The sequence below is a fragment of the Equus caballus genome, chromosome 11, assembly GCF_041296265.1.
Source record: "Equus caballus isolate H_3958 breed thoroughbred chromosome 11, TB-T2T, whole genome shotgun sequence".
In the NCBI taxonomy this organism is placed as follows: Eukaryota; Metazoa; Chordata; class Mammalia; order Perissodactyla; family Equidae; genus Equus; species Equus caballus.
In genome coordinates this window covers 30,020,768-30,043,296 of record NC_091694.1, presented here as the reverse complement: position 1 = coordinate 30,043,296, position 22,529 = coordinate 30,020,768, and the positions used below count along the sequence as shown (strand labels likewise).

Sequence of the window (22,529 nt, the reverse complement as noted above, 5' to 3'; positions counted from 1 at the left end):
TAAAAATTATTTTGTCTGGCTCATAAGCCACTCCTAAAAAGTCCAACCCTCTGACAATGATTCCAGCCAGATCACTTGCTTTCAGGGTTACTCTGGAATGTTGAACACCAGGGAAGCCAATGGTTCCCATTCAGAAGGAAGACCATTTTTAGGGAAGTAACGAACTTTAACGCTGCTACATCTTTTTTCCAAAGGTGTCAAAGGTCTTTTGCTTTTCAGCTTTAGTTTTTAAACTCCATCGTCCTTTATAGGGGGTAGAACGTCAGATTCTTAATCCATCTACTCGCTTGGAAGCAGTACATCCCCCCAAGAGGCTTGCATTTTTTGCACCAAAATTTGAATGTTAGTCTGGCAGCTCATAGTAGTTGTAGAACAGAGTATCACAGAGCTAAAATAGCACCCACGTTTCACAGATAAGAAAACTGAGGGCTTGAGAGATTCAGTGACCTGTCCAGGGACACACAAGCCACTCCTGGCGAACCAGCTTTATAACCAGGATTGGCTGACTCCAAATTCAGTGCTCTTTGTAAATGGCCCACCATGAAATTGTTGCTACATGTTTTCCCCTCTTGCCACCTAAAACCCAATGAAAATAATAGTGCTTATCCAATTTATACTTTGATTTGAATTTAGTTTGGTCAAGTTTCTAATTGGCTATCTTATTTTACACTTATGACATACTCGTAAGTTAGAAGGACATAGGCTATTCCCATCTTACCGATGAAGAAGTAAAACCCAGAGAGGTCAACAACTTGCTTAAGGTAAGTAAGAGCATAGCTGGGACTGTAAATTAGATCTTTCAGGGTACTTCAAGAAACATCAGGGGCCTTGTAACAACTCAGCCCAGCAACTCAGAAATCCGGGAGTGAGACGCCAAAGATTGAACTACAAGTACGTTTTAGAAAGTGATCTTTAAAGATCAGATTCTCACTCTGAATTAAAACTCACTGAGTGACATCTCTGAGCAGGTACAGTCCCAGGTCCATTCACTTATTTAATGTAACTTAACCCTCATGACAATCCTGTGAAATAGGCTGTCACATTCCAGGCAAGGAAGTGAGGAGCTCAGAATTTCAGTGACTTGCCCAAGGTGTCATGGCTTCTCAGGAGACCCCCAACTCCAACTCCAATTTAGTTTAGGGCCTAAAGGGTCCAACGATGATGTGCTGATGCTATTTGGACTGTGTTTCTCTGAATATCCTTATCAAAGCTTGTTACTTCTTCCTTGAAAATGATTTCATCCTGATCTCCATGGTTTTTGGCCACTGAGATATGCCCAAATTTATTTTTAAGCTGCCTGTAATCAGAATGGAAGGGCTGATGAAAAAGAGAGAAAACATACTTTGGCAATGTTTCCACAACATCCAATCCTCTTGGGAGCAGACTAAATTCCAGGAACCAATATTTCTAATATGAGTTGATTTCCTAACCTCTCTCATTAAGTGCTTAGCACCATCCCAGCTTTAACGCATAATGGGTATTGCTATGATTTCATATGCATTTAGCTGATTTCAAGCGAGGAGCATTGTGTCCACTCTTTTATAAAAGCTCAGAGATATTCTATTGGATGTAAAAATATGCTGAGGGAGCTTTCACTGGAATCAAACGTCCTCTCAAGAGGGGGAAATCTTGCCCAGTTTGATGCTGATGTACTTTGTTATCCTTAAGACAGGACTATGTACCTTGAAATGCTTTATCCTGCCATGCCCATATGTACAGCACACAATGTCCTACATCAAGACCCAGGCCAAGAACTCCACATCTCTAATCTGGCTGGAAAACAAAGCCACATCAGGTTAATCCCAATTCTTAAAGTAATCGACTTCCAGTTGTCCCCTTTGTGTAAAAACTATTTTCACACTTTTCTTCCAAATACTCTGCATTTGTTCTCAATTTCCTCATGTTTCCATTCTACTTCAACGCAAGGGTCCATTTCTCCTATCGGGAGATCTCTCTGCCACTTTTCTATGATGTAGGGAGAGTTAAGAAGAAAGTGAGAGATTTGCACGATGGGGGCAGAAGGCCAGGAAGCTGGCTACCACTGGAGACCCTCTCCTCACCTGGCAGCACATCACCAACAACTAGGAGAACTGCCAGTTCTCCACCTCATGACTCAAAAGAGGAAGCAAAAAGAAGGAGGAACACCAGTCACAAATCTTATAGCATGTTGGAAAGGCTTGAGAGCACCAAAGGAAACAAATATAAACTCCATTTCAACCTTTACCCACTCAAACTCTTTCAGGCACACAGTCAGAAGATGGTAGGGTGTACGGAGGTGGAAGTCACACCCTGGCCCATGGAGCACAGGTCTCTACTGGAGCTACCCAAGAAAATGGGCAGTTACACTGTTACAGGACCACAAATGGGGTATATCTTTTCAGAGGTCAATACACAGGATGCTCTCCTGCTCTGCCTCTCCATTACCCTCTCTTCCTTACAATGACTCAAAAGGTGGGGAGGAGTTTCCGGGCTATCACTGCTATAGCACAAGACGCACTCCTACTTAAGTGTCCATAAGATGATGATGGAGGCAGAGGAAGAGAAGAAACAGTAATCATAGCATACAAATAAAAGTGATGAAAGCTACCATCCGTATATTGAGCACTGTTCCAAGCGGTTTACATAGATCATCTCATTTACTCCTGCAGGAATCCTTGGGAGCAGCTATTATCTCCCCTACTCACAGAGGAGAAACAAAGGCAGAAGAGTTAGAGAACCGGGAAACGGCAGAGCCAAGAGCTAAGCCAAGGCTGGAATTTTAGCCACATCATGCTGCCCTGCGATAAGGAGAAGGGAGTAATGAGACGATGTGGCTCTAATAGATAGCTATTTCCTTAGAAAATTCTAGAGAAAACCACCATCCCTGGGGATTGGTCTATGACATCCTCTCTGATGGCAGATAAAAATGAGCAAAAATGCTCTTTTGTTTCCATATACTTACATGAAAATCTAAGTCTCAAAATATGAAAATTTAGTGGAGTGGGGCAAATGGGGGAGAGGGGCAGACAGAGATAAACTGCAATCATTTGGTGGAAATGCCAACCCAAATTACCGAAATGTCCAAATGACAGAAATTCTCTTGCTATTCACTAATATACACCGTGATTAAAAACATCAATTTATATACACACAGTTAAGGTTTTTAAGGACTATCTTGTACTCAGATAAGTTAAATGTGCCTCCTGAGACTATGTTTGCATAAGTAATCTGTTTGGTAATATCTTTCTTTATAAAGAAGACAAAGACATAAATTTCAGTTTAATCAATTAAAGATCAAACGATCACAAAATCTGAATCAATGCAATGTGACTACTAGGCAAGCTTGAGACTAAAAAGAGAAATAGAGTGTAAGTAAACCAAATTGCTGCTTTATACGCAGTTTTTGTAATACTGAAACTTCCTGTCATTCATCTTCAAACTTCTAAGGAATCCAATAACTAAATACCAATAAATGGCCTGTCAAGTTTGGGTAAATTTCACTTATAATGCTAAAAGATACTTATTTTTTGACATGAATGGAAATACTATTTAAAAATCATTCAGGTGTTACTGGCCATTTGAAATAAACATACTTTAGATTCTATCAGGAAAATAGACTCCCACCTCCTCTGGGAAAGTGTATCAATATGAAGAAATCAATAGTAATGAAATGGATTCTATGAAATTCTTATGAAGTCAATTCCACAAATTTATCTTTTCTTATCCTCAGAAACTCTACCAAGGCTTGCTTTCTTTCTTTACATTTGATATTATCTACTCTTTCCTCTGCAAATCTTTCAGTGGCCTTTGGTCTTTTAAACACAATATTATTTTGACTGGATCTGAGATCTCCATCCTATTTTTAAAGTTTTCTCTAGTAAAAGCCTCCACGTTCTCCTCCAGTGATACTAAGTAACGAAGGCCATGGCATAAGGAAGCCATGCTGAGGGCAGATGGAGTTTAACTGTCTACCACTCTCCTTCGAACAACTCTTTGTATCTTGGGGTATTGAGATCTCTGTTCTGGGTAATCTGATTACTGCGTATCTGGGTGTTCTTGTTCATCTGGTTTACAGCACTCATGCCCATTGGTCAGGGCCTGGTGGCATCCCTCCCCACACCAACTTTGCTTTTCCCATTCAATTCAAGAGGCATTTGTTGTGCATGAATGGAGAGCCTCGCTTAACTCTTTCCATTAAGTGCAGAAGTGCTTACAGAGCAGCATGGGACTCTCCTTCTCTGCTCTACCGTCCATGCCTGGGCTCCACAGCAGAGACATCAAAGTACTGTTACCCAGAGCTAATTAGAAAAGAAAGCATTGCTCTTCTCCACTCAAGGAGTTTCTGCCAAAGCACTTATTTCTGCTGGTCCATTTATACACTCCTACTTTCTAAGAGAACATTTTGTCACACGTGATTTAGTGTTGTAGCTCCCTGGGGCAGCTTTCTGTACCATGCACTCATTGGTTTTAGGAATCTAGGGTCTCCCAGGCAAGATTTGAAGGGAAAGGGGTTTAATTAGCCACAAGCTACCTCTCATTATAAGACCCCAAATTCCAAAGCATTCTTCCAAAAAATCATTAAGGAAAAAAAAACCCTAGACTAAACTTCTAAAAACAAAACGTGCAGGAACCTTGTGTGATGGTGGAACTGTGTAACTTTTCAGGAGAGAAAACGAAATGGATTCCCATTATGAGCTGGAGGGGTAGGGAGTTGAGACAGTAATGATACTTGTTCAAGTCAGAAAAGAAGGAAAACAAACATTTTAGGAATTTTCACATTCAGTCATGGAGTGTGTACCCACCAGAAGCCAATTTAACAGAAACAAGTACTGTATAGCTTTTCCCCCACAGACACTGGATTCTGCCAACACTCCTGTAATTGTCTACTGTACATTGCTGGAGGTGAAATTGCACACACTGACTGTTATTTTTTATTTAAGTGAGCTGGTTTGGGTTATGGCAACTCCTCCAGCTCTCTGTAATCTTGGCTTGATATCAAAGCACACTTCCTGGGCTACTTGAGCAAGTGGCTTCATGCATGTGCCATTCTGCCGCTCCCATCCCCTCCCCCAGACCCTGTCTCCTCCCACCAAGTCCCTTTCCTCCAAGAGCACTCCCAATACAAAACATACACACCCCCATATCACCATATCTAAGCATGATGTACAATCAATTCCGGCTTCAGGGAAAAAGGAAGCCACAAATACAAGGTCAGGACTCAAGAATCCAAAACTGTAATAATGATTCCTTTGTGTCTCAGGAGTAAAATTAATAAGCTGGCCAGAAACTTGGCTAAGTATTTTTAGCTTGATATTTCTGCTGCAGGTAGTCGTTATAATCAAGCACTATTTGTATCACTGAGGCATTAATGCCTCCTCTCTCTCTCAAATACACATGTACACACACACAAAAAAACACACGCACACTCATAGAAATTGCTTCAGTAGACTTGTTTGTAAACCTAGTAAGCTTTATAAAATAGAGGCATTTAAAAGTGATGAATGTTAATGGTTTGGGTTTATTAAAAGCTATTTTTCTGCTCCTATGAGACCAGGCCTGCTTTTGGACTTTTCAATTCTGAACCATTCAAATCCCTCAAACTATTTCCTTGCCAAAGAGTGTTTCCCCCAATCACCAAAATTATGGGCTTTCTAAGTGAAACCTAAACCCTGTGTTTTTGAATTACTTTCTCTAGATCATTAGAACACTGTGTTTTGAAAGGCTGTTTGATGTTCAAGGGAGAGTATTTATTTTCAAAATAATAATAATAAGGAAGTCCCAGTTTGCCAGAGGAAACTATTGTGAAGTATCTAAAAATGTTTCAAACACAACCTTGAACCCAAGTGGAAACATCCACATGCCACTTCCCTACTCAAAAACCTCCAATGGCTCCCCACTGCCTATGGGGTAAAGTTCAAGCTCTGGAGCCTGGCATTCATGAAGCTGCCAGCCTGGCCGGCACCAACCTCTCCAGACTCATCTCTCTGACCCCTTCCTATGAATTTTCTGCACCAGCCAAATGGGATCTTCACCTCGTTCCCTAAACACCCCGTGGGCATTCCTGCCTCTACAACTTGGCCGCACCATGGCCACTCACCATTCTGGCTCCTCCACGTCTCATTCCAAGGCCAACGGAAGGTCCAACTCTTCCAAGAAGCTTGTCCCAGGCACTCTTGCCCTGGGCAGTGGCTGCTTCCTGTGAGGTCTGGCAGCTCTTACTGTCTTGCACTGCTCTCTTATTTATTTTTAATTTTTTTTACTCATTTCTTGATTGTTCTTTCACCCTCCTCCTTTCAATAGATATTGGCGGCCTCTATGTACCCATCATTTGGCACCCAGAACATGTTACTTTGTCCTGTCACTCATCCTTTTACCTAAAAGTTCTATCTTCCCTACTAATTTGCCATCTCCTTGAGACCAGCAGCCAAATTGTACCCTTGTCTGTCTTCCCCAGGGTATAGAACAAAGCAAAAGCTGACGCTATTTCTGAGGACCATCCACGTTGCTCCTCACTCCTACAACCTCCTCTGCTCCTTTCGAATCTTCATATCATTTTCTAGAGAAAAGCAATGGAATTGACTTGTGGTAAAGGTTGGGCTGCTGTGTGCCAGGTGCCATGCTGGCCCCTTCATGCACACTAGCTTTAGAATGCTCACATAAGCCCAACAAAGATGTTACTTTGCAAATGAGAAAATGAAGCTGCAGAAAGATGAAGGATTTATCCATTAACAGACCCCTTGGGGGAAGGAGAAATTATTATTCTGGAATGCTTACCTAAAGTCTTGCCTGTAAGCAGGAAGATGAACTAGACGTCTTTCCTCTACCAGCATCATAACATGCCTTTATGGTTTCTCTACCCCTGAAGTCATTATGTTGCCTTCAAGTACAATTATTAATGCATGTTATTAAAAATTCCATAGTAACATTGACTGACTCATTTATTTACTGGCAAATATGCCATGGAGAAATCTCCTAATCAAGAACTTCTTTGAAATACCTTTTGTTTGAGTTTTTAACCTCCTGAGCAAGGAGGAACAAATAAAAGTTACAGTTAACTAACCAAGTTTACCTAAAATTCAGAGGCTAAGAGAGGGGCAAACAAGCCCAGGCAGAGAAGAAGGGAAATTCAGATTCCTTGACCAGAGGCCTTACTTGGCTAGGAAGGGAAAAGTATGGAGACTCCCGAGGAGTCCAATGCTGGGTCCTCCCATGAGAAATGAGACCCGATGGCAGTGAGGACGGTGCTCACAGCAGCTCACTGTCCCGGAGCACTGACTTGTGCCAGGTACTCTACCCACAAGGCTCTTGCGACCTTCAACAATCCTATGAGGGAGGCCCAATGATTATTGCATAGTTCCAGGTAGGAGATCAGAGGCTCAGATCACTTAGATCATGAGCAAGCATGGCCGAGTCAGGATTCACACCCAGGTTGGTTTGTTTCTCGGATCTCACGGTCTAAAACACTGCTATCTTGTCCATAGAGATCTGTCTCAAATACAAGACCTTCTGATGGATGCTGTGAAAGGTAAGCCAGCAGGCACCTAGGTCTTAGGGAAATTTAACTTTATTCCAAAACAATGCTTTAGCAGCTTCAGGTCAAGACATTTGCTGGGGGAATATCAAATATTATAATAAACGAAAACTATTCTCAACTATTCCCATTACAGAATCAAATACAGATCCTGTACCTCCCTGTCCCTCTCTCATATATTCTCTTCCAGTGTTTTCTTCATCTTATTACTTCCCCACCACCCTCTTTCTTCCCTCCATTTTCACTGCTGAGACATAAAAAATGATTCCCGGGTAAAAGTGATTAGTGCTGGTTGGGAGAGAGGTTTCTGAGAAGCCTAATAAATCACTGCTGTCTTTTCATCCTCTGGCTTCTACACTAGGATGCTCTCAAGGCTTTCTTCTTCCCACCTCCCCCACCCGTCTCCTTCCCCTCTACCTAGTTCTGTCTTTATATTGCTATTTTTCTAGTCTGCTAGGCACAGTGCTAAACTGGAAAGACTCTGCCAAGCCCCCTGGCAGGAGCTGGCCTGCAGGAATCCTGCCCACCACAGCGGTGCAGGGCCTCTGGGCAGACAGGCAGGAGAGAGGGCCGAATTTGGGGTCTGGCTAGAATGTCAGACAGAGCAGGTTTCCCTGGCACAGGAAGTGCCCTACAGAGCTCAGCTGTCTCATGCCAGGGTCAGGATTACAATTTCTCCCTGGCACTTGCCGCAGATTGCCTGGGAAGAGAAGGGAGGGTGGGGGGTGGGGAGCGGAAGCAAGCCAGCACACCACCCAGAGTTGGGCGAGCTCCACAGGGCATAGCCACGTGCCTGAGGCACACGGGCACGCAGGCAGGCAGCCAGGGTTTGCCAGGGCTCGCATGAGAGATGGGGGGCTGGGCACCCAGCGAGTGGCTGTTTCCACATTGGCAGAACAGGAGTTGCTAACCCAGAAGCGATGCTGCTGGGTTAACATCAGGGAAGTGACTTGTCCTAACCTAGAATGAAGGAGAAAAGCCAAACAGGCTACGCAGAAGAAGGATTGGGCATGCTAAAAAAAAAAAAGAAAGAAAGAAAAAAAAAAATGCATGTCCTATTTTTGCAGAGGGAAGGGGACTGGATGAAATGAATCCCTAAATGAACAAGGGCTGGGAATACAGGCCTTCTTTTCTCTGCTCCCATGCCACTGACATCATAACAACAGCTCCAGGCCCTGAGTATGCATGTGCCACCCACTGTGCCATACCTTGTCACGTGTTATCTTATTCAACCCTGCTAAAACCCCATGGGAGGGGACTATTTATAGTCTCCATTCTATTGATGAGTAAACTCAGGCTTAAAGAGGTTCAGAAAGTGACACAAAGTTACACGGGAAGCCAGTGTGGGTCCAGGACGTGAACCCAAACCCCTGAGCTCAAAGTTGTCGTTTTTCACCACCAAGGGGTCCTGCTTTCCAAACCTGTGGGAAAATGCCTCATGCCAGGAGGCTAGGAACTGTCCTGGGAATGTCACAGCAAGACAAGGCCAAGAGAACAGGGCAAGTCTGTCCTCTACAGGGCGTGGTGGAGAAGATAAACCCTTACATGAAACAGAAAATAGTCTGCCTGCCTCCAGAACAAAGCTGACTCTCTTCCCTCCATGACCTCCTTGATCTTGATGAATGAAATGCACTTCCAAGAGATGCAGGGCACAGCAATTATCAATCGTGGTGCTCCGAACCTACAGACGTAACAACATGCTCAATGGGAAAATATAGGAACCGCATGCCCTTAAGAGGAGGGAGAAACTGAAGCTTCATCCCATGATGCTGGGAAAAGCAAGAGAATCCTGTTGCCTCAGGAGGACCTCCCATAATCCCAGAACCACTAGCACAGAACTCCCTTCCATCAGTACTCAGATCCCACGGCCGGCATTTTCCTTCCACGCCAAAACCCTATCACAAAGGAAGATCAGCAGAAACAGAACACAAATTCCATCCTGCCAAGGTACAATGGCTCTCCCCCACCTCCCCATTCTTCTTGTGCCACCCACTTACGCCCTCCCCTTCCCACACACCAGCACATGGAAGGGTTTTCACTTCACTCTGTAACTGGCCTTCGTCAGAACCTGGTCTCGTAACCAGCCTTCATCAGGAGCCGTTCTCTGTGCTCAGAACTGGAAAGAAAGCCTTCTTAATTCTCAGCTGAATACGGGTCTAACAGTGGCAGGACACCCCCAAGCTATTCAAAGAAAAACCATCAGAGGAAACGATTTCAAATCTGGCTTTACAAGCATGTGATTTAAAAATAACTCTGACTTTGTCTGCTATAGATGACATTCCCTAAAGGGACTGCTGTCCTTAAAGCAATCACTCAATTCTCAGGGCAAACAGATTCTTATTTTTCCAGTACCCATCACATACTTCCAGGAGAGCACTCCCAGGTACCACTTTCTGATAGCATCTGAAAGGCAAACACTGAAGCAGTCAGGATGACTCCTGCCATCTCTGCTGGCCTGGGAACATCCAGGATGCTGCACCTCAGATGCCTGGGAAGCCTGTGCAGGTGGCTCTAGCATCCAGAAACCACCGCCCTTCCTTCAGGAAGATGTCAGCCCAGAAAGCTTAACAATCACATAGCTACAGGAGGTTTCAAAGGATCCCTGGGGTATTTCTTCAAGGAAAACTATATTTCTTCAGATATTTGATTCATTCTTTGATCAGACAGCTATACAGAAGAATAAAGACGGGTGTACAAAATAGGAAAGGAGGTTGGAGGGATAGTATGAGACATACTATAATATGAGAATTCACAGGAACCCTCACTTTGTCATTTCAAGACACACTCAGGGTAGACCTAGAAATGTATAATTTGACAGCTTATGGCTTCATTTCCTCTCAGACAGGTAGCACTAATGATACAGTGCAACTGAGCGTAACTCAAAAGATGCATGCTGAGCAAACAGCAGAAAACAAATGCTGAATAAAATTGCTCTGCAATTATCTCCTGATTAGCCTGATGTCTTAGTTTTATCAACTAAAAGTGTTTAACTATGCTCTTATTAACATTATATTTCTTCTCAGCAACCTATATCTCCTGATCTTCTCAAAAGTTTTTGCCCTAAAGCATTACAAGAGGTAAAAAGCATCCATGTGTGTGACAGGATCCTGAACTAAGCCCAGAGTTTGCTGTCCAAATTGAAAGTCTAGATCAGTAGTTCTCAATGGGGGTGATTTTGCCCCCAGAGGGCATCTGGCGGTGACTGGAGACATTTTTACTTGTCACAGGGTTGGGGTAGGGGTGTTAGTGACATCTGGGGGATAGAGGCCAGGGACGCTGCTACACAACCTACAACGCACAGGACAGTGCCCACAGCAAACACTTACCTAAAACATCAGTAGTACCAAGGTTGGGAAATCTTGATCTAGGCTGAAATTACACAATTCCCAGAATGCTCAAGGCCACATCTGTACTCATCCCTCCTGAGGACTTACGTTTCCTCAAGATTAAGTTGGTATTTCTATTCTGATCACCACTGTGATTATACAGAATAATCGAGAACTCTGTCCTTTTTCAGGTTTGCTTGTGATACGCCATCCATCAAGTCCACATTATAATCTTTATAATGATCCACACTGTATGACAGCGGAGGGTTATTTTATCTGTTTAGTATTTGAAGAAGAGCTTTAACTTTTTTCCTGTCTTGTTAGGAGTCTCCTTGAGTTTTCAATTCAAAGAAGAAGATTATTTCGAAGTTGTGTTTCCATTGTCAAAAAAGACACTGAAATGAAGACTTATTTCTAGACCCCAGTGGGATCCTAGTGCGCTTCCTCCACCACCTAACAAAACGACACCACTGAACCTCAGGAGTCCTTTGTTATGAACTGCAAAGCTGACTGGGGCATCCCAAGTTTCTGTCACTGAGGAAGACTGATTCTAACAAGCTCTCACAAACAACTTCTAAGAAAGCCTCAATTCCAACACTCTGATTCTTCACTCTCAGTAGGAACCAAGCTGTGGGGACTCAATATTTGCACACATCTTGGGGAAAAAATACAGTATTTCTAACGTGGCACACATCCTGTATTTGGCAGGGGATTGAGGAATACTTGTCAATTGAGGATATGTTTTGGAGTTAGAACACCCCAATCCAATAACTATTGGTCAAAATCTCCTGACATTTCTCTCCAGAAGGAGGGGTTAAATACTGAATCTCATGATTTTAAGAAGGCATTTCAGAAGACAGGGATTGAAAGAAATGATAAAAGTTGACATAAATAGAACAATGATCACAAGTGCTTTCATTAATAGAATATCCAGTGCTAGTCACTTGACCCTTTTACAAATTATCTCTACTTTTCACACTAATCCAATCAAATATACATTATACTCTTCTACACAAAGGGAAACAGAAGCCCCAAGGGGTTTATCATTTTGTAAGGTCACACAGCTACGATGTGGAAAGCCTCATTCTGCAGAGCAGAATGACACACAACTGTGCCTTCTCACTGGGGCTCTGTCCCCTTCTCCCTGTTTTGTTTTGCTTTGTTTTTTCTCATTTTGAATGGTTATTTATTCTGCCGGTTGTCTGTTTCTGGGAAGAAATTGAAGACAATGGCACTGTACGTTCTAAGTGACAGGGGCTCAGGGCCACATAAAGGAGTGTTTTCTCAAGCTTCTGCAGCCTCCTGGGGTGGCTAGAGGTTAACACTCCATTCCATTCCAACCAGTAGCCTTGAGTTGTAATTCAAAGTGGGTTTGGAGAAAGGGCCAACACAAAGAGATTGGAGTGGAGAGCTTAAACTCCAATACCAATATTTGAAGGCAGGGATGTTCTCTTCCTCCTTTGCGGGATTTTCTTCCATTTTAATCTTACTCTGTGTATCTCAGAAACTCCACACGAGTCAAGGACACGGAGTTCAGAAAAGATCTGTAGGACAATTCTCCCATTGTCCTGCTTTCTGCCTCCCCTGCAGCAAAGGCCCTCAGCACTTCGACCTTCCTGACAGTTTCTCTGGCTGAATCTTTGTTCCTGGTTACCTGCGCACATGAAATGGTCTTTCTTCCTGTTCATTTTGTACTACAGGGTGCTAAGGGCGTGAAGCCAGAGCTGCCTCAGCGTATGTTTAGATCTGAGCGTTTCGCAGTGGGTTTTGAAGTACTGGTCATTTTAGGTGACGTTTTTGGGTAATATTTCAGCACCATTTAAAGCCAATCTTGTGGCCTTGTGGGATTGACAAAAGTGGATTAAGTGTGATGGATACATGAAAATGAAAAAAAAATACATAAGCACAATTTGGTTTATAGGAAGAGTGAAGAGAGAGAGCTGGGGTCTGGTGCTGAAGAAGGTTAAGCCACGCCTAATATGAGAGCTGCTTTCAGATTCAATTTCCCAGTCAATGACAACACAAGATGAAAAAGTTGGGTGCCCCACACCCCTAACTCACATTTTGTTTTCTTCAGGCCAGAGAAGAGTGAATGTAGGTAAACCACAGCCCTATAGAGAGTCTGCCCAAAGCATTCAGCAAGACCCTATTATCTGTGCATTTGGGGATAAGGAAAACAGAGAGCAGATGTGATGGATGCCCAAATTACCCAAATCCTTAACTGCAGGCTGGTGTTTCTGAAACTGCAGTCCTTGGATTCACTGCATCTGAATCCCTTAAGAAGCTGGTTAAAAATGCATATTCCTGGGCCTCACCGTGAACCTGAAAAATCAGAATTTCTAGGCGTGGGGCCATAGAATCTGCATTTAGCTGACTCTCCAGGTGATGTGGATATTCGGTGAAGTGGGTGAAATACAAGACTCCTCTTTTAGAGCGTGCTGAAGCCCCTCTGATGGTCAAGATGCTTAGGTCCCCCCACCCTGGCCCTCCTTTTCCTCCTCCTCCCCACCTGAAGGGAGAAGCTTCTGAGAGTTTACCTGGTCTGATGGGGCTCTGCATACAGTTTGGGGACGGGATGCCAGGGTGAATGGGTGCAGAGGCCCGACTGCTGAGGTCCATGACTGAGGGCGCAGCTGAGGAGGCCGGCTGCAGCCCGGGAGGATGAGGGCTGTGGTCATGCTGAGACGGGCTGGGGGGAATGCCATTTTCAGACAGAAACTCCTCCAGGTCCATGTATTCCAACTGGAAAGTGTCTCCGTCATAGGGAAGAGTTTTGTCCCATAAGGTGGGTCCCAAGAATGCCGACTGGGGGACCGTCGGGCTGTTACTCTCATCATCCAGCTTCTTTTCCTTGTCTTTATCTTTACCAAATGCTGCAGAAAAAGGGGAAAGTTGCAATTTAAGAAAGAAAAAGTGTCACTTTTTTATCACCCCTCCTGGCTTCTGCCACAAAACTACTCCTCACAAACACCAAGGTTCTTCTCGGGCTGCTGGCATTTGCGGACCTGGAGTTAAAAGTTCAAGCAGGATATGGATCTCTGCCTGGTTTTCAACATCTTCCTATTTACTTTGGAAAGAAAGCCCCAGTCCTTGGGACAGGGCTACACACAGATCTAGGGTATAAACAAGAGAGCGCGGTCTTCAGTGCATTAGCGGAGGAGACAAATAACTTAAATCTCCAGTAGGGAAATGGCACTTGCCATTACATCCAACGGCTGTGATGTTTAAGAAAGCAGCCAATATACCAGGCATAATTTATCTTCCAGGAAACTCATGACAGTAACAATCCAAGGTCATTCAGACTTAGAAAGCCAGTGGGTTGGTAATCCTAATTTTGGTAAAGCAGGGACTCTCCACCCTTCTTCGTTACCATGTATTAAGCACCTACTGTATACCTGGTTCTTTCCACACACTGTATCATTTCCCAAAACCTCAGAATAAACTTGCAAATAGCAATTGTCCCCTTCCCACTGAAGAAATGGAGGCTCTGGGACTTGAAGGAGCTAGACCAATACCTCATATTGGCAGAAAAGAAAATCGAGAACTTCCGGAGTGCACATGTTTGCTTCTAAAGCCACTGGGGTACACTATATTTTACAAAAGGAGATTTTAAAAAAAAATTACAAAGTGTTTTCTTCCTCCTCTTCCCCAAACATTGAAGTATAATCCGACTCAAAAAATTAGACACGGATGCAACCTGTCAAAAGCACAGCTATTGGAAAAGGTGACTACTGCACATACCTGTGATGGAGGTATGCAGCTATTTTCTACCTGGAAGGATCGCTCACCCCATTAGGTCTCTAACCAGAGCTCTTCACCCCATTAGGTCTTTAACCAGCGCTCTGGATGTTGCCAAGTCTAGTACTCAGGTGTGGGTGGAATCTGGAATTAAGGAATTTGGCTTCTGAGTTTCTTCCTCAGAAAAACACAACCTCAACCGCCATCCATTCGAATTCTCTACAGTCTCATCTCCTGAGAATCTGACTTAAAACACCCACAGGTGCAAGAGACGGCAGGCAGCACCTCCCTCCCCAGCGCTACTCCTTAAAGGAGAGTTAAGAGGGACGCTCTGCTCTGCAGACTGCCAACCAAACCCCTCAGCTCTCGCCATGCAACAGGTTGTCCCCTGCTAGGAAAGAAGATGCGAGTACTCCCAAGCTATTTGTAGCCGAATGATCTTTCAAGACTTTACACGCTGAGCCGCACGGTTCGCATTTGCTACTGTGATATCGAAGGTATGAAACCGCATCAACCCAATGACAAATCCCTGGTGACACCAGCTCCCCTCGGAGCCTCCTCGCACGACCCCTCCTGTCCCGTTCCAGCCAAGGATGCCTGGGGAAGGTTTGGGACTTACCAAGAAAGGGCTCAAGCCAGAGGAGGCTCCAGTGCGGTTACACGTGAGCCTGCTCCGCTCTCCCCTCCCACCAGGAAAAGTGCACCGGGAAAGTGTCAGCGCTGGAGGCGTGCACGGCTTCCCACCGAGAGACCACTCCCCCCGCCAGCCCCAGCCTCAGCCCTCACCCCCCCACCCCCCTTTCCGAATTACCCTGCACAGATGAACACGCGTCTCCGCTCACACCGCGTGAGTTCCAAATACCAACTAACAACAAGCAATAAGCACGATTCCAATACCCAGGCTACGCACCGAGAACCCCGCTCCGCTCGAGCCCCCGACCCCCATAGAAGCCAGCTCTCTGGTTTCTCCTCCCCAGCCCGCGAAGATCTGCCCTGATGCAGGCGGTTTGGCTCTGCGTGTGGATGAGCCTCAATCTAGGGATCGCCGACCTGTCAAGTTCTATCTCCCTCCCGCGCCGCAGGAGCGGGACCCAGGAGCGCGAGCCAGGTCCCCCGCGCTATTTTAAATGCTACTTAGTGAGGGGGCTCCCTCTTTTACAGGAGAGGTAGGGTGATGGGTGAGCTCCTCAATTTCATCAAAGCAGGGCCAGGGGACAGAGAGAGAGGCGGACGGATGCTCCAGCGGGCCAACGGGGGTGCCTGGCTAAGGAGGAGGACCCCAGAAGCATCGTCCCTTCCCAGAGCAGGGCATCCAGGAGGGCAGCGCTCACCGTCTTCTTGATGAAGGGGGAGCTTCAGCGGGTTCTCCAGCAAGGACCTGAGCACGCCGTAGGGAGGCGGGATAAAGGTGGGATTCAGGGGGAGCGATCGGGACATTTTCTCCATCGCGATGCACTCAAATATTTTTTCCTAAAAATAAAAAAACCCAACCGCCCCCCCCAAATGTTGCTGAGCTTCTTCCTCCGTCCTTTGCCAAAAGTACTCGCTTTCAAGGCGGTGGAGACAAGGGAAGAAAAAAATTACTTCTATCTTTATAAATACAGCTGCATACGAAAATAAAAATAAACTTTCGGGTTCCCAGGGCAGACGATCCCCGGTGGACGCGCCAAGTGCCCACGGGCTCCTCGGCGACGTGCAGGATGCTCTCACCTGCCTCGAACCCTTCGTCCTGCAAAATGTTCAAAATCGCGAAAAAGAAAGGAAAAATATGCAGACGGCTGCAGAAAGGCGAAGGCACCACGCCGCCTCGGGTCCCTGGCGCGAGCACCGGAGACGGCGCGCCGTCCCACCCCACCCCCCTCCCCGCGCCAGCGGCCGCTGCTCCCCCGCGCTCGGCGGCCCCGCAGCGCCGGGCTCAGCGCATCCGGCCGCCCATGTGCCGCGGCCCTGACAAGAGTGACGTCAGGGCCCGCACCGCGCACCGATAGGCGTGCAGGGGCGGGGCCACGTGCGGCCACGCCCCCTCCGCCCCGCCCGCCCCGCCGCCGCGTGTTTAGCGTCGTCGCGCGCGCGGATTTTCTTGGACCATGGGGAGCTGGCGGGTTGCAAAGGGACGGGGGCCAGATCTCCCGGGCCACCGACCTGAGCTGAGAATCTAACTTTTTCAGGGTGGAAAAGGAATTAAGGGTTTTTCTCGGTAGTTTTCAACCTAGAAATAAGCCTGGGAGTTTAAAAAATCCAGATGCCCAGGCCGCATCCCAGATCAATTAAATCAGACCTCTTGGCTGACATCCAGGCATCATTAGTTTTTAAATCTCCCTGGCGGTTCCAATGAGCAGCCAAGTTTGAGAACGACAGGCTTAGATTGCATTGAAGGTAAATACTCTTCTAAATACTTCTCCTGGCCCCCAGCTTAGCACCTTCTCCCTTGCCCGGCTCCCACAACCACCGAAAAATAACTACTTGCTGGAAGTTCTGATGAGATGCAAAAAGCAGAGAGAAGAGGGGAGCAAGGGACTGAGTAGTGTGAACTGTTTCCCACGCTGTCAGAGGGTTATTAATAGGGATACAATTTGCCTGAAATTGAATGAGAGCTGGAGAGAGAGACACATGCACACCGAATGGGATTTTAGTAATATTTACTCTTGGAGAGTACTGATGGCTGCGTCAGGGTCAAGTTACAAGGTCTGCATGGTAATTAAAATAATTCTGTAAAGTATTCCTTAAGGGGGTCTCTGTTCATTGCCATAGTAGCGGCTGCAGCGTCTTGCTCTGCCAGTTTGACCCCGCGGCGCTCGTGGTACACCGAGCGCTGAGCTGAGTGCACCCCTGGTGTGGGTGGAAAACCCTCCCGGCGTAGGGTGGGCAGAGGGCGCTGGCATGCAGGCCCCGGAGCACTCCGGGCAGGCATGCAGGGTCGTCCCTCCCTCCCCACATCTCCTCGCTATGGTTACGGTAGCATGATCTGGGGAAGGGTCTGCAAGAACGAATGGGCACAAATTGAAGAAAATGTTCTTTCAGTGACACATAAAGGCCTTCATAAAGTCTCTGGGGTGGGACATGGTGGAGTCTGGGTGGGTTCTACTTCCACAGAGGCCCCAGGAGGCAGGTGTAAGAGAGAAGGCAGTTGGAAGCCAGGAGACCCTGAGCGCCACAAATGGCCACAAGGTCCCTCTGACAAGGTGATTTCTGGCAAATGCCTTCCCCTCTCTGAGCTGCAGTTTCCTCATGATCAAGCGACCCTACAGTTCTCCTACTCAGAAATTATCACGAAAAGGTAAGGTAACAGTTGTAATGTTTCAGATTTCAGCCGATTCTGAAAACATCAGACTTTTAACTAATGCCACATAGATTTATGGAGCGCCAACTGTGTGTCAGGGACTGTGCTGGAACTGGGGAGAAAAAGATGAAGACGTAGTTCTAACCCTCAAGAACTTATAGTTTAGGGCCTGGCATATATGCAAACATTATAATATAGTCTTAAAAGAGCAAAAATGGATAGAAGGAGGTGATGTGGGCACTAACGTTAGGGGAGGGATTCTGGAGAAGATGTCCGAGCTGGGCGTGGAGTTAATGGTCTTTCCAGAACTTTCCAAATCCCTTAATTCTATTATATTGTTTTTCACAAAAGATGGGACTCACTTTCCACCATCCTTTTGGAGAGGGCGAGGCTGTTCCCCTGCCTTCATCCCCCCACCTACCTGTAAACCCATAAACCGGGATAGCTGAGCACATCCTCTCAGCCTGGTTAGAAATAGATTATAGATTGAGGTGCACGAAAGGATGTGTGACCTAGGCTTTGTATAACAGACCGCTAGTATTACTCAGCACACCCAAAATGCTCCGCCTGGTCATGGTTCCCTGCACTTCCCCCGTTTCCCATGAAACCCTTATCAGTTCAGGCAATCCTGTTTCCCAGGGTGATCTTTTCCTTACCACTGGACAGAGCCTAACATTGTGGCTTTTACATTTTGCATTGCAAATGGATAAACTGGCATTCTGGTCCATCAACCAGTCTCTTGAGAATTTGGTTCATATAATTGGGTTCCTCTGAACCTAACCAACTCTGGGCATGGCCCAGACTGAGGACCAGCCCTTTAGACCATGATGACTCTCCCTCTCCCTTCACTCTAGAAGGGAGGCTGCTAGAGCTTTGAAATTATATTGGTAAGCATTGACTAGCCTTTAAACTAGCCCCATCTCTTCACATGATAAATGAAAATGAGCACATGTTCCCTCCTCTGGCTATATAGCTATTTGTAAATCATTTTATTTTACTTTTCATTTCTCTTTCTCTCTTTCTTCCCCAGAAGCAGCGGTGGGTGGCTGCCCAGGTTAGAGGGAGGAAAAGGATAGAAGGAACCAAAGGTTATGCCTGTTGGATGGTAAGACCCTTTAAATTTCGCAAGCTAGTTCTCAAATGGATGTATTCTGCAAATGAGCACAAATGTCAACCTGAACATATGCCCAGAAATAACAGCTCCTTATATGTGCTTAGCACTTGTCCATTTACAAAGCCCCTCCACAAGTGTCATCTCACATAGTCCTGACAACTCTGTGAAGAAAGCAATGATTTCATGTAACAAATCACTCAAAAGCCTAGTGGCTTAAAACAGCAAGCATTTTATTATTGCTCATCATTCTGCAGTCTGGGTTGGGCTCAGCTGGATGCTAGGATTGCTGGCCCTCTCTTTCTCTCCATGTAGTGTCAAAGGCTCTCTATTCTCACATGACCTCCTTACATGGTCTCCCTGCATGGTATCTCCAGCAGAGGAGTCAGACTTCTTACCCAGCAGCTCAGGGCTGCCAAGAGCCAGCAATCCAAGATAAGCTCCAATGTGCAGTGCTCATCAAGACTTTGCTTGCTGACATTCCACTGGTCAAAGCAAGACACGTGGCGAGGCCTTGAGTCAATGTGAGAAAGGAATACATAAGGGCATGGAAGTTGAGTGGCATAGTTCACTGGGGGCAGGGTCCCCAAAGTAACAGTCTACCACAATCATTCAGTTATTTTATCTTCAAATAAAGGCAAATGAGATCAGAGAATTTATCCAACATCACTGGGCAGAGTCAGGACTTGGACCAAGATCTTCTGATCATAAATCCAAAGTGTCATTGGATGAATCTATGTCCACTCAGTCACTCATTCAATACTAGTTCAAAACACCTTTGTATAAAGCACTGAGGGGTGCAAAGATACATTAGACACAGAGATGTCCTGTCTGATAGGAGCTTACAGACTAGCTGGAGACATGCCACATGTAACCACAATACAATGTTGTAACTGATGGTCTAAGAGAAACGTAGAAAGAATACCAAAGAAGTTTGGAGGGAAAAGAGATTCATTTAGGGAAGGGAACTACCAAGGTTCCTCAAACCAGGATGATAAGGATGCATAGTATTTGTACATGCAGAAATCAGGGATGGGCACAGGAAAAAGGGAATTCCAGAAGGCAGTGACATGGGTAAAGACAAAGAGAAAGGAAATTGGCAGACACAATTTGTAAACGTGTCTTCATTTCTCTTGGATAAACCAATGCGAGTGGAATTGCCGTAACATAGCACAGATGTGTGTTTTCCTTTATAAGAAACTGCCAAACAGTGTTCTGTGGGAGGTGCATTATCCTGTTTCCAGCAGCAGGTGAGCATTCTGCTTGCTCTGGATTGTCACCAACATTTGGTGGTGTCAATTTCTTAAAATTGTAGTCACTTTTAGTGGTTGAACAGTGATGTCTCATTGTGCTTTTAAGTTGAATTTTCCTGATGATAAATGATATTAAGCACTTTTTCATGTGCTTATTAGTCATTGTATATCTTCCTCTGCAAAGCCTCTGTTCCAGTCCCTTGCCATTTTTAAATTGTCTTTTTATTATTGAATTTTAGGAGTTCTTTATATATTTTGGATGCAGGTTCTTTGCCAGATATATGTGTTGTGAATATTTTCTTCCAACCTGTGGGTAGCCTATTAATTCTCTTAACATTGTTTTTCCATGAGGAGAAGTTTTTAATTTTCATGAAATTCAATTTACAAATTGGTTTTTCATGGTTATTATTTTCTGTGAACTAAAAAACATTTGACCACCCCAAGTCTTGGAGATATTTTCCTTTAAAATTTTTATACTTTAAGCTTTTCCATTTAGGTCTATGACCCATCTCAAATTAATATTTGTGTATAGTGTGAGGTAGGGGTTGTTGAGGTTCCTTTTTTTTTCCCCCCTATGGGGATATCTAATTGTTCTAGCAGCAATTGTTGAAAAAACTTTCATTTCCTCCTTGAGTTGCTTTGGTGCATTTGTTGAAAATTATTTGTATATTTGTGGGTGACCAAAACTTTTGACCCCAAGGGTAAATGGGTGCTTTATCTCTAAGGATAGAATAATGCTGTTTCTAAGTTTCCTGGGATCTGATTTATATCAAGCAACAGAACAAAGTTCATCAAAGTTCATGGTTCAAATGAATGGCTCACTTTCATTGGCTCATTTGGTTTGTTACAAGATCTTCTACAAAGTTGTGCACATTAACTTAAATCAGAGCCTAGAGGGGCTGGCCCCGTGGCCGAGTGGTTAAGTTTGCGCGCTCCGCTGCAGGCAGCCCAGTGTTTCGTTGGTTCGAATCCTGGGCGAGGACATGGCACTGCTCATCAAACCACGCTGAGGCAGCGTCCCACATACCACAACTAGAAGAATCCACAACGAAGAATATACAACTATGTACCAGGGGGGCTTTGGGGAGAAAAAGGAAATAATAAAATCTTTAAAAAGAAAAAAAGAAAAAAAAAGGAAGGAGCATTAGTTCCAACTGTTCTTTAAAAAAAAAAAAAAAAAAAAAAATCAGATCCTAGAGGCACAGGCAATAGCGAACTTGCTTTTTATGTATGTGAGCAAATAATCAAGTCTAGTAGAGGCTTTTGGTTACAACTATCAATATTTCAGTGTTCCTGTCCTAACCTGCACATGTTTGGAGGGGAAAAAAGGTCAAAACTAAATCTCTTTGTTGGAAAAATCCAAGCAAATAAATATTATAAGAACATTTGAGAAGTCAGTGGAAAACTCTTCAATCGCCTAGTCAAGGAGGGGAGGGTGGCAGAGGCTCCGAGGTATGGAACTGTTCTAAAAATGGGAATGACCACAGAAGAAAGGTTTCTCAGAATCAACTTCTTAAAAGATGCCAGCACAGCCCTACTCTGCCCGGAAGCTCTGGAAATCAGCATTCTGCCCAGCCAGTGATTTCCGTCTGTCCTGTCATTTCAGGAGTCATTCTAGTCATTTTAGTGAGGTCGGGTAGGGAAGTCTTTGGCAGTGCATGGGGGCAGACGTGAGGCGGCCATCTTGGCACCAGCCCTGCAGGTCTGCAGAAAGATCCTTGCAGTGTAAGCAGCGTCTGTGTTTCAGATTCCCAATGGGTGTGAAAACTTGTTGAGCACACAATGCCTGCCACTGTACCCTACCAGGGGCTGGGAGCCTGGGGTGGATGGAGCCAAGCACTGTGGTTATGAAGGGCTTTATACACCAGCGAGCCAAACCTCTCGATGAACCTGTTTATCTTGTTACCAGAAAGGGCACTTTATCCGCGGAATTAAATCAGAAGTGAAAGGCATCGTATGCGGAACCCAACTTGTCCCTTTTCTCCTTCCTGAAACCTTTAACTCAGCTAAAACTCTGAAAAGGAAAATTATGTTTAATTGGTTTAACTACTGGAGACCCTCAAATCGATTCCCTTGGTGCAGGAACATGCAGACCAAAAACAATAAAACTTGTGCTGGGAATGTGAAGCTGTCCTGCAAAGGCTGACTCATGGACAGGCCCGTGGCTGGGCTTTCCGACCCCTTCTCTGCATCCCACCGTGCTCTAGTCAATTTGAGTGGGAAAGACGAAGACAGATGGGTAGAAGGGGGAGCAAACCAGGTGTGTGTGTTTAAAAGTCAGCGTCTTTATGTATGTGTGATAGGAAGGAAG

General features: G+C 45.1%; 1 protein-coding gene across 5 annotated transcripts in view; it reads right to left on the bottom strand.

Annotated features, from left to right (window-relative positions):
* HLF (HLF transcription factor, PAR bZIP family member) overlaps positions 1-16,545 on the bottom strand; it is a 52,661-nt gene extending 36,116 nt beyond the window's left edge. Inside the window, exons 1-2 of one of the 5 annotated variants that reach the window (XM_070226355.1) lie at positions 16,285-16,545; positions 13,374-13,709 (exon numbers count right to left, since the gene is read on the bottom strand). In XM_070226355.1, the coding sequence (XP_070082456.1) occupies positions 13,374-13,569 (196 nt within the window). In that variant the 5' untranslated portion in view covers positions 13,570-13,709; positions 16,285-16,545. The other 4 variants (XM_023652817.2, XM_023652816.2, XM_070226354.1 and 1 more) reach the window with 4 other exon arrangements.
* Between the last annotated feature and the right edge of the window lie 5,984 nt (positions 16,546-22,529).